This window comes from Ruditapes philippinarum, unplaced genomic scaffold (assembly GCF_026571515.1).
Source record: "Ruditapes philippinarum isolate M1 unplaced genomic scaffold, ASM2657151v2 ctg18847_1_1_1_1, whole genome shotgun sequence".
In the NCBI taxonomy this organism is placed as follows: Eukaryota; Metazoa; Mollusca; class Bivalvia; order Venerida; family Veneridae; genus Ruditapes; species Ruditapes philippinarum.
The window spans coordinates 1-12,265 of NW_026860307.1; the positions used below are offsets into that span (position 1 = coordinate 1).

At 30.0% G+C, this 12,265-nt stretch overlaps 1 protein-coding gene and 1 long non-coding RNA gene across 2 annotated transcripts; one reads left to right on the forward strand and one right to left on the reverse strand.

The window, feature by feature from the left end:
• Positions 1 to 2,557: 2,557 nt before the first annotated feature.
• On the reverse strand, positions 2,558 to 7,812 carry LOC132759626 (E3 ubiquitin-protein ligase XIAP-like). The gene is made up of 3 exons (XM_060751434.1): positions 7,336 to 7,812; positions 6,098 to 6,359; positions 2,558 to 4,147 (listed from the first exon to the last, which is right to left on the reverse strand). The coding sequence occupies exons 1-2, from the start codon at positions 7,736 to 7,738 to the stop codon at positions 6,124 to 6,126; spliced, it is 639 nt and encodes a 212-aa protein (XP_060607417.1). The 5' UTR covers positions 7,739 to 7,812; the 3' UTR covers positions 2,558 to 4,147; positions 6,098 to 6,123.
• A 1,418-nt stretch (positions 7,813 to 9,230) lies between these two features.
• LOC132759625 (uncharacterized) lies at positions 9,231 to 11,922 on the forward strand. The gene is made up of 2 exons (XR_009629748.1): positions 9,231 to 9,537; positions 10,505 to 11,922. It is a non-coding gene; the product is annotated as an uncharacterized LOC132759625 (long non-coding RNA).
• The last annotated feature ends 343 nt before the right edge of the window (positions 11,923 to 12,265 follow it).

Here is a 12,265-nt window from a genome sequence, read left to right on the forward strand (position 1 = left end):
ACCCAATGCATTACTTACATTAAAATTGATTAAACATAGCCAATCTCATTTAAAAGAATTCTTTACAAAAGTATTTTATTCTTATATTATGTGATAAACATACCAATCTGAGATACTGGAAAGTAAAGATCGGTTATGACATGAAGTTAAGTGTTAAAACTTAAACTACAGCTGTCATATTTTGCCCCTGCAACCCTCCCGCAAAACAAAAACAAAGAGAAAAAACAACAGCAACAAAAACAACACCCTTCTTTAAAGAAAACAGCAAATAAATAAATAAATAATGATAAAAATTAAAAAAAAAAAACAACAACAATACAAATACACACAGGTGCCCACAGAACAACAAAACTCGCACTATTATCACATGCAGATGAAAATGACTTGAATTTAGTGATAGACATGTAGTTACAGATTATGTTCACTTGGCTTTATTTAGAAATTACAAAATTACTCTTAATGGCAGGAAAAGTCAAAAATTAAAAATAAAATTGTGAGCACTTTATTCTTAAAATCACATTTTTTATGGCAAAATATATCGATATAACCTGTATGACTGAATTATACTACATGGACACATCAATATAAATATATTTGTACTGTAAAAGAAAAAAGTTTATAAATACATAAACGTATCTAATATATAAATGAACTTATGTAAATGAAAAATGTATGAAATGAAAAGCGTATTTTGTTTTGTCAAAAAATGCATTTCACATATTTACGCAGCAAGAAAACAAACAACAACATAAATAACACAAACAAAAGCGCTATTTCAACTAAATAGTATAAGCATGGAACAAAACCAATCATAAATTTGACAGTTAATAGATACATAATTTTAACAATGTTTAGAAACATGTACAATATTGTAAAGTCTAGTATAAAATTTAATAATGAATTTTCTGATTTTGTTGAAATCGCGGTGGGCTTACGTCAGGGGCAGACAAATTCGCCGACATTTTTTTCCTTATTTATTGAAGACATCGAATCGTTTTTGCAGCAAGATAATACAACTGGCCTAACCATTAATGAAATTTGTCTTGTAATTTTGTTATTTGCGGATGATATGGTAATATGTGGCGATTCTGTAGAAGATTTACAATCGAGACTGAATTCTTTACGCGAATATTGTGAAAAATGGGGGTTAGAGGTAAACACTGCAAAAACCAAAGTTGTTGTTTTTAGGAAACGAGGGCCAGTTAAAAGAAATGAACATTTCATTTATAATGATGAACAGTTAGAAATTGTTGATGATTTCAATTATTTGGGAATAACGTTGAATTACACTGGTACTTTCGCTTTAAATATAAAATGTCTAAAAGGCAAAGCACTTAGGGCGATGCACACATTGTTAAATAATATCAAAAGATATAACATTCGTCCGGATATTTCATTGCAACTTTTTGATGCATTCGTAGGATCGATATTAAATTATGGTTGTCCTATTTGGGGGTTTACTAAGTCTTTTGAATTAGAGCGTATTCATCTACAGTTTTGCAAAACAATCCTTGGTGTAAAACAATCGACAAGTAACGCAGCTATATATGCAGAATTGGGTCGCTATCCTTTATATGTATTACGTTTCGTACATATTATTAAATACTGGGTCAAGATTATCAATACGGATAATATGCTATTAAAATCAGTTTATGCACATTCATTGGCGCAGTATTATAATGGTAGAAAGAATTGGGTTTTCCATGTTAAAAAACTGCTTGATGATTATGGTTTTAGCTCTGTTTTTGTAAATCATGAAAACATAAATTTCAAATTATTTGTAAATTTGTTCAAGAAAACAGTAACGGATTGTGCCTTACAGAAACTATTTGGAGATATTGAGAAAAATGAAATACTGAAATCCTTGTACATACATTTAAAACCGAGCTTTGGTATATCGGATTACTTGATTAAAATAGATTCGTTTAAAATACGTAATAGCATAACTAGATTGCGCGTGTCGTCGCATAATTTATTTATAGAATCTCTTAGACATGGGCGTAATCGAAAACCAAGAAATGAAAGATTATGTTATTTCTGCGATAATGACATAGAAGATGAATTTCATTTTATAATCACATGCAAAAAATATTCTGACCTGAGAAACAAATTCATACCAAAATATTATGTGAAAAATCCGAGCATGTACAAATTTATTGATTTATTAAGTTCTAAAAAGAAAAAAGTCTTGTTAAATTTGGGAAATTTTATAGCACAAGCATTTAAACGCAGGGATTTAAATCACCCGAATCTTCAGACATAATTATAAAAATGTTATCTTGTTAGTAATATTACCTTATTTCTTTTCATTCTCCATGTTTTGTTAATGCAGTCCAAAGATGTAGTTTTATCATTGTATGACAATTTGCTACTAAATAATGTTAACTTTGATGATTACGTGATGTTTAATTATATTTGAATGTATGTATTTTGTGACCATGTGCATTTTGTACACGTCTTATATGAATAAACTATCTATCTATCATAACCTAACAATCATACAACTTTGTTGGCTCGTATTGATTTGACTACATCATTTATTATGTGACTAGTTTATATGCGTTTATCAAGAGCTATTTTAAGCAATTTAAATAACATGTCCGAAATATGGATCATTATGCAATCATGGACATGTAAGACATTAATAATAAAAAATGTTGTGATATCATTGTTTAGTTGTTGGGTTACAAAGCATTATATTTCAAAAATTTAAGAAAAGTATTTTACCTTTTAAAAAATAATATTCTTTTTTTTACATTGTTTATTTATCAAAAACGTTATTTTTTGTGATTCAACAAAGAGAGTATAAAAATGAACATGACAATTTTATAACAATTCGTTTCTTGTAAGATAGAAAAGCATGCTAATTAAAAAACAGTCAATGATATTACTTGTTTTTAATGAATAAAATTTTGACAATGCAGACGTCGGTAGCTATTTAAATAACCGATCCATGCAACAACGATAAAGTGATGTGAATTTATCACACACTCGTGCCGATTTTGCGACTCCGTAAATATGGTATTGCACGGCCGTGCATATATTTTGACGTGACGTCATTAGCGTTATACAAACGTACAATCTCCTACGCAGTGATCTCCCCTTATCGGTACAGAGATCTCTGCCATCACAAACATTGAAATATCAATATTTGGATATTTATATTTTTTAGCTTTTTAATTTATTTTTCATTATTTTGTATACTTTTGATAATTTTTTGATAAAGTATAACGGACGTAGGTACAAAAAGTTAAAAGTAAAACAGAAAGAGAAAAATGACGTTAGATTTTCTATGTAACGGTCGATATTTACATTTGAATTTCGACGTTACGTCATGTGACTTTCATCACCATGTGACGTCTGTGAAGGCAATGATTACAATTCTGCCAAGGGAAGTAATCACTGTGAGGAGTTTGACAAACGTAGTGTAAAGACGCGCTAAATGTTAGCGTTATACTATAGGCGCGTCAATGAAAAATGACTCTTATTTCACTTCAAACGATCTTTATTTTGTGTATGTGATAAATATAATATTAAATTCGTGTAAGTTATTGCACTCGTTGAGACTCGCCAGAGGCTCGCATAATATAATTTTATTCAACTCGTGCAATAAATTAAGTATTGAACTTACACTCATTCAATATCCTCTATATACTACAACAAGATTTTACTTAAGAAAGTACAATTTTTGATTATTGCGTCCTCTATGTTAGAACAGTGATTAATGCATATAAAATTGGAGACAGCCTACTTAAAACATACTGATACCATTATTGATATTTGATTATATGATTTTTTAAAGATTTATTGCAATGTACCTTTTTCTATCAAATAGAATGATTACCTCAATAATATGAATAATTCAGATCCTATCGTAATTCTTACCTATTTAACACTTTAAAACGAACATTTCACCGCGGCAGATACAACAGGGCTTTGATAATTGTGTTGCAAACGGGACATCTGTCATAATGCATGGCACAGACGTTGCAAGTTAAAAGGTGCGGGTATTGGCAACTGATGAAAACAACGCTGCGGGGCTGTTCTTTACAGTTTATACAGTAGTGGCGGTCTATAATTCTTTGATTTTCTGCGTACAGAGCTGCTGCGTATTCGATGGAGTTAATGTTACCCTGATTCTGTGGTTCTGAAAGAGAATGTGTCAAAAGTTTTATTCTTTATTCCGATTATATAATAAGATTGGAAATATTCTAACTCTCGTAAATAATATTCAAAAATGTTTGATTTCAAAATACATGTAATTAAAAAGATCATTGGAAAGTGAAAGAAAACATTTTCAGCTAAATCGTATACCGCTGGTAGGACATATGATTTTTTAACTTCATGAAGTTAATGTGTTATAACTTTAACTACAGCTGTTATATTTTGCCCCCGCCACCCTCCCGCAAAACAAAAACAAAGAGAAAAAACAACAACAACAAAAACAACACCCTCCTCTAAAAGATAAAAAAACAGCAAATAAATAAATAAAAATAATGATAAAAACAACAACAACAACAACACAAATACACACAGGCGCCCACAGAACAACAACACTCGCACTATTATCACATGCAGATGAAAATGAGTTGAATTTTGTGATAGATATGTAGTTATAAATTATGTTGGCTTTATTTAGAAATTACAAAATTACTATTCATGGCAGGAAAAGTCAAAAATTAAAAATAAAATTGTGAGCACTTTATTCTTGAAATCACATTTTTTATGGCAAAATATATCGATATAACCTGTAAGACTGAATTATACTACATGGACACATCAATATAAATATATTTGTACTGTAAAAGAAAAAAGTTTATAAATACATAAACGTATCTAATATATAAATGAACTTATGTAAATGAAAAATGTATGAAATGAAAAGCGTATTTTGATTTGTCAAAAAATGCATTTCACATATTTACGCAGCAAGAAAACAAACAACAACATAAATAACACGAACAAAAGCGCTATTTCAACTAAATAGTATAAGCATGGAACAAAACCAATCATAAATTTGACAGTTAATAGATACATAACCTAACAATCATACAACTTTGTTGGCTCGTATTGATTTGACTACATCATTTATTATGTGACTAGTTTATATGCGTTTATCAAGAGCTAATTTAAGCAATTTAAATAACATGTCCGAATTATGGATCATTATGCAATCATGGACATATAAGACATTAATAATAAGAAATGTTTGTGATATCATTGTTGAGTTGTTGGGTTACAAAGCATTATATTTCAAAAATTTAAGAAAAGTATTTTACCTTTTAAAAAATAATATTCTTTTTTTACATTGTTTATTTATCAAAAATGTTATTTTTTTGTGATTCAACAAAGAGAGTATAAAAATGCACATGACAATTTTATCAAATTCGTTTCCTGTAAGATAGAAAAGCATGCTAATTAAAAATCAATCAATGATATTACTTGTTTTTAATGAATAAAATTTTGACAATGCAGACGTCGGTAGCTATTTAAATAACCGATCCATGCAACAACGATAAAGTGATGTGAATTTATCACACACCCGTGCCGATTTTGCGACTCCGTAAATATGGTATTGCACGACTGTGCATATATTTTGACGTGACGTCATTAGCGTTATACAAACTAAGTGTAAAGACGCGCTAAATGTTAGCGTTATACTATAGGCGCGTCAATGAAAAATGACTCTTATTTCACTTCAAACGATCTTTATTTTGTGTATGTGATAAATATAATTTTAAATTCGTGTAAGTTATTGCACTCGTTGAGGCTCGCCAGAGGCTCGCATAATATAATTTTATTCAACTCGTGCAATAAATTCAGTATTGAACTTACACTCATTCAATATCCTCTATATACTACAACAAGATTTTACTTAAGAAAGTACAATTTTTGATTATTGCATTCTCTATGTTAGGACAGTGATTGATGTATATGATATTGGGACAGCCTACTTAAAACATACTTATACCATTATTGATATTGTATTACAGTTGTATATGATTTTTTAAAGATTAATTGCAATGTAACTTTTTCTATCAAATAGAATGAGTACCTCAATACTAATAAATAATTCAGATACTATCGTAATTCTTACCTATTTTACACTTTAGAACGAACATTTCACCGCGGCAGATACAACAAGGCTTTGATAATTGTGTTGCAAACGGGACATCTGTCATAATGCATGGCACAGACGTTGCAAGCTAAAAGGTGCGGGTATTGGCAACTGATGAAAACAACGCTGCGGAGCTGTTCTTTACAGTTTATACAGTAGTGGCGGTCTATAATTCTTTGATTTTCTGCGTACAGAGCTGCTGCGTATTCGATGGAGTTACTGTTACCCTGATTCTGTGGTTCTGTAATAAAATGTGTCAAAAGTTTTATTCTTTATTCCGATTATATAATAAGATTGGAAAAAGTCTAACTCTCATAAATAATTTTCAAAATTGTTTGATTTCAAAATAATGATAAAGACCATTAGTAAGTGAAAGAAAAGATTTTCAGCTCAGTCGTATACCACTGGTAGGACATATGAGTATTTCAATCGATTTTTTAACTTGGGTAAATTTTGTAATTGCGGACGATGTAAAGGGAAACCAAAACAGTTAAGGTTCTGAGTTAGAGGCTCTGTTCAGAAATGTAGACAAAACAGCTTTTGAATTAAATACTCACTTCTTTATTTGGTCTTAAAGTACACAGTAATTTCATTACGTCAATATATATATTTTTGTACAAAAAGATTTTAGATTTTGTTGATCAAGTTTTCTTTGTATTGTTAAAAAGAAGAGGTCAAAAACCATTTACGGAAAATAAGTATACTTCTTACTGTGTAACTTTGTATGTTTTCCCTCAAGATAAAGATTTATTATCATTATTTTATTATTATTCATTATTATCATTATTATTATTATTATTATTATTATACGTCCACTTTGGCATTTTAGATTTGACCCTAGGTTATCAAATTTTATTGTTGTCAAAAAGGTAAAAAAACAACTTTGACCTGAGCTTCCCTTTCATTTGACGCCATGCCATAGTTTTTACCCGAGATGATCATTATTTTAACTGACCAATAAATATTTCATGGACACAGAAATTGTAAGTTTAATGAAGATTAACCTATAATATTTGAACAAGTGATCAATCTGGTGACCCTTTAGGTGGTTAAAAACTGGTTTTGCATAAAGATATGAAACTTCAGTGATTATTAACTTATTTTCTATGAAATTCTTTCAAATTGAAAGTATAAATGTCGGTGTGACTTGAACTCTAACACACAAATTAACATAGCATTTAAAATGATATTTCTTAATGAAAGAAAATCTTTATTACCAAGTCCAGGATTTAAGTTTTGCCCTGGAATGATGTTGTTTTGATTTCCATTTCTTAGTTGTAATGAATTGTCAGATTGTGTTTGGTTTATACATCGTTGGTGTGACCCTAACGACCTTCGTAAAAACTGACAAGAAGGACTTGACGACAGATGGATTTCCATTGGATCATCATCACTACTCCAGTTATATATTCTGAGCAAACAACTGTGGCATTCAACCTCATCACCGTTGCATGTACTATAGAATCCTGCCTGTGCTAATCTAATTATATATGGTTTATTGTCTTTTGGGAATGTTCGGAAAGTGGAAACCCGAAACAACTCGTTTTTCACAAGCTCCTGGAATATATCCTGACGTATATTCATCTGAGATGACATTAATGCAGGAGCTGGAAGAGACATCTTTATCCTTATTTAAGGGTTCTTAGGCGAACGTTTAGTATCACTTTGGAACGTAGATATTTAGCTCAATCGGGTCTTCCTTTAGAGAAAAAAAAATTTCACGTTAAAACGCAAACAAACTAGTTTTAGTAGCTTACAAAAGACCTATACAATAAAAGAGATAATAACATGTTATTTCGACTGTTAAGACAAGCTTATGAACAATGAACGGTTTTGAACTCAAACAATGCACCATGCAATTGTTACTTGCACCACCACCCTATCGATGTTTTGGGGAATGAAATTACATTAAGTCTTATCCTACCCCCACCAAGTTTGTCTCGTGGTTCATATGGTGGTATTAAGTTTTGGTTCCAAAAGTGCAGGAGATGTTGCAGTGGACATTAAATAGCATTTAACGGTACGAGCTGCAAACGAGTTTTAATAATGTTGGAATAAATCTAGTACCATTTCTTATTGAAATGATAATGTTTCAAGTTGTTCTTTGAAACTTCAAAAAGTCATTTTTTCAGTATACCAAAAACGGTATGAATTAAAGTATTTAGTTCACGTTGAAAACGAAACTTTACAAGCAGAGCTGTTTTATTTTTTGGAATTCAGGGCTTTTTACATCATGTTTTTAACATCTTTGATGCAATACGGCAAATATTGGTCAATGAACAAACTACTTAATATTGATTGTAAAACATAATAGTAACGTTTAAAGTTTACAGTTTACATTTAAACAGAATAACTTAATTTAAAAAAACATATGACATTTCATAATATTGTTGTCTCATTAAGAAATCATTCTTTAAAGTTGATCTTGTGTCGGAACGACTTATTAACAGGACTGAAAAGAAAAGTTGACATTGATCTTAAACAGGTCAAGTCAAAATGGACGCTAAGGATACTAAAATATGTATTAATCAAATGAGTGTTCAATATTTTGTGAGTTTTAATATAATTTATTCAGCTTTAATATAAGAATTTTCTAGTTATATTTGCGCCACGGGTGTGAAATGCTCCAACACAAGGTCGAAAAGGTCATATGCAAAGTCTGTTTTTTGTAAGGCATGAATTACGTCTTATGATTAACCTAATGTCTACTATATGAGTTTGTTACTTTCACGTCTTTCACATGTTATCTTTTGAGGGATTGGCTCTGTCTCTAACAAGCTAGAAATAATAATTCAAGGGTAGATACAGAAAGGGGTTTATTTCTGACCCGTTAGATATGGTGTGAGTGAGGATAGATGCAGAAAATATGGTGCATAGGTTATGTCAATTGACTGATAACAGGTGGGAAAGTCATTCAAAAAAAGGCGGCCATGAAAAACATCAGAATCGGGAAAGTTACAAAAAAAGCTATTATAAAACGGGCCAAACATTTGCAGGTGTTCCGTATTTTAAACTTCACGTATACTATTACGCAGTTAATAATGATTTTCTTTCTAATTTTAGCTGATCTGGTAAGTACGCGATACTATGAATAGCTATTTCGAGAAATACTCGCGGTTCGTAGAATTGAAAATAATATCGTCATACGATTTCATCGTAAGGATTGAATTAGTGATTGAAAAATAATCAAAAGCAACGAAACTACAAATGCTGAAAACACTATCAATATACGTTAAAAAACAGTTTTATACTATTAAGCTCAAATTTTTATTTCTATACAGTTTAAATGCAGATAATAATGTATATTGGTAGTGTGTGTAACAAAATTGATAATACAGGAAATATTACAAATATTGATAATTAAAAAATGAATATATATTTAACGATGTGGATTAACTAGCCTCAGTGTTTTTATCATGGTAAGGTAGATTTTAAATTTAAAAATCTAATTATATGTTTAAAGTTATTTAGCGCAATGTAATCTATTTAAAGTATTTGTAGTGACACATCAATGACTAATAATAGATTTACGGTTTTACCGGAAAACGGAAACAAATGGGCAAATAGACAGAATTTTATAGGTCAAGCTTACTGAGCAAACCACATTCTGCAATTGTACATGTTACTTATGCGTTAAGGGGGCACATTTTCTTAATTTTGGCCCAGTAACTGCAATTAATATACATGTAATTTATTTGTAAGGGAACAAATAACCTCAATAGTTAGTTCAACTTAAAAAACATCTTTTTTATGTACAATAACATTGTTATATATCTATTTAAGGACTAACGCATTCGTGAAGGTTGTAATTATATAATGAAAAATATAAATACACATTGTTATAGCATGTATATATTTTCATGATATTGATATAGAATTTAGGATTCAATCTATTTTACAATTTTAATAACACTTAAAAATACTTCTAAGACTAATGATTGCGTAATTCAATATCAAATTTAGAAAAATATAAATACATACCTTTTTATGTTGATTACATATCTTTACAGTTATAAGGCACTCCTGTTAACTACTTTACTATTATGTTTTATACACATACACGCCATTCGGCTCTTTCCGTGAAACTTCGGATAAGAACGTGGAACACAATAGTCAATCACATCTTCTCGACCATTTCCGTCCAACTCCGGACACAATAGTTAGAAAACTGCGGAATCCGATTAAGACCGTTTTGTGTTTAAAGTAAGAAGGCAACGATTCGAACTTAATGTTCGATCTTAAACCTTAGAAGTTAGGTCTTAAATTTAAGAACTAGATGTTTCGTAAGGTGAGAACACGCACTTTTGACTGCAAGACTGACAATAACGTGTATGTGAGATAAATTTCTGATAATTTCTTTTTAATTTCGTTTTATTTTATTTTTAGGCATTAGGTGATTATACATTATACATTATTGTACAGCTGAGTAACAAATCCAGGAGGCAACGGTCGACAATCTTTCTTCAGCAGGCGGAAGGAATTCCCATAAGTTGCTATTTAAACCGGTTCTAGCAACAAAACCATGCTACAGAATAGATTTACGATGAGGGATACAAGCGTCAAAACTGATAAATGTTGCCTATAATATTTTTTGTTTTGTTTTAATTTTTATTTATTTTCCAGTTCGTATAAATGTAAGTAAATACATTTTTACAAATTTACAAACATATTTCAGATTTCTATGCATTTTAATAGTAGCAATAAACAATGGTTACATCAGAAAAAATATTTGATAGAGAATGAGTAAAGTTAAACTGATTTAATATTATGCAAATAAAGATTGTTTAAGTGGAAAGGTAATCTAAAGAGCATGATATATGTTTTGGATGGATTTATATAATGATATGCTTTCATATATGAAAAAAGAAGCGATTAAATAGAATGGGAAAATAATACTAAATAGACTGATGTCAGTATACGTGTGTTTCTTGACATGAATATGCTCCTCTTGCTGTTATGTACATCGAGATTATTTCATTTCAGCAATGAGTCTTTCTAAACTAAGTTTGTATTGAAGGTAACTTAAAATTTCATCGAAATTTGTGACCGCTGTCTTGTTTTATTTTTAAAGAAGAAATGTTTTTTAAGAGAAAGATTTAATTAATGCAGTTTGATTTAATAATATTTTGTACAGACTAAGAGTTTCGTATGATACCAAGGTTTCGTTTTTTCTCTAGTTTTATTGGTCATAATTAAAAGGAATTTTTAGTGTGTAGTTTTTGTATGTTATAGGATGACATTAAAAGATGTTTTTGTGCATTTTCTAGGAACTCATTTGATGGCGGAGGGGTTAAAAAAGTACTACCCACCAGTAGTCAGGAATTTTCAAAGTGGTGAATTTAAACAGTGTTACAACAGAATGAAGATTTCTGAAAAAAGTAGATGGCTTACGTGTTATATTTCGAGTCTCATTTGACTTAGATTTGACTTAGATAGTGTTGATGTTTTAAGTTGAAGACAGAATATAATTCATCAAGAACAGTGGAATTCAGAATTACGAATCAATCGTGACTAATATACTATAGAACAAAAAATACAACAATTACCAGGCCAACACGCATTAGAATATTTTGCTTGTAAAAATATCTGATTAAAATTAAAATGTTTGAACTTCACATCATTCCCAAAATAAATTAACATTAGATTTTGATGTTGTGTTGCAAAACTCCCATAACCTTGACTCAATCATGTAATATTTAAAGAGTTTTATGTAATTTCATTATTTGGCAAAATGTTTTATCAATAAGGTAGTTATTTACTTTGTATATATTGAATCCCTTCAGATTAAAGTTTTATTTTCCATACTTTTGGTATGCATTTTTTTGAGTTGGTGTTTTATTGGGCTATGGCATAAAGGTTTTGGATTTCGTCAAAGCTATAAACCGTGTTTTTTTTCTATAATTGTTTGATGCAAGCATGATGTCACCAAGTATTATTCCTTTTTAATGAATATCCATCTCAGAGTTTGCTGGCTAAACAAGCAAGCTGATTCTTTTTTCAAATTAAAACTCCAGGATGGAGTTTAAAAGGACTCCACTGGGTTTTGTTGACATGGCGCGACTGGAAATAATTTTTCAAGATTAATTTGATTAAGACTTATTATTAAAGGTGTATAAAGCTGTGTATTTGTTTTCTGTATTTGGCAAA

Excerpts from the sequence above, each read along its gene's own strand:
- LOC132759626 (XM_060751434.1), bottom strand. The coding sequence starts at position 7,738 with ATGTCTCTTCCAGCTCCTGCATTAATGTCATCTCAGATGAATATACGT. Across the intron at positions 6,360-7,335 it reads AAACTTAAATCCTGGACTTG|AACCACAGAATCAGGGTAAC; the intron begins GTAATAAAGATT and ends ATTTTATTACAG.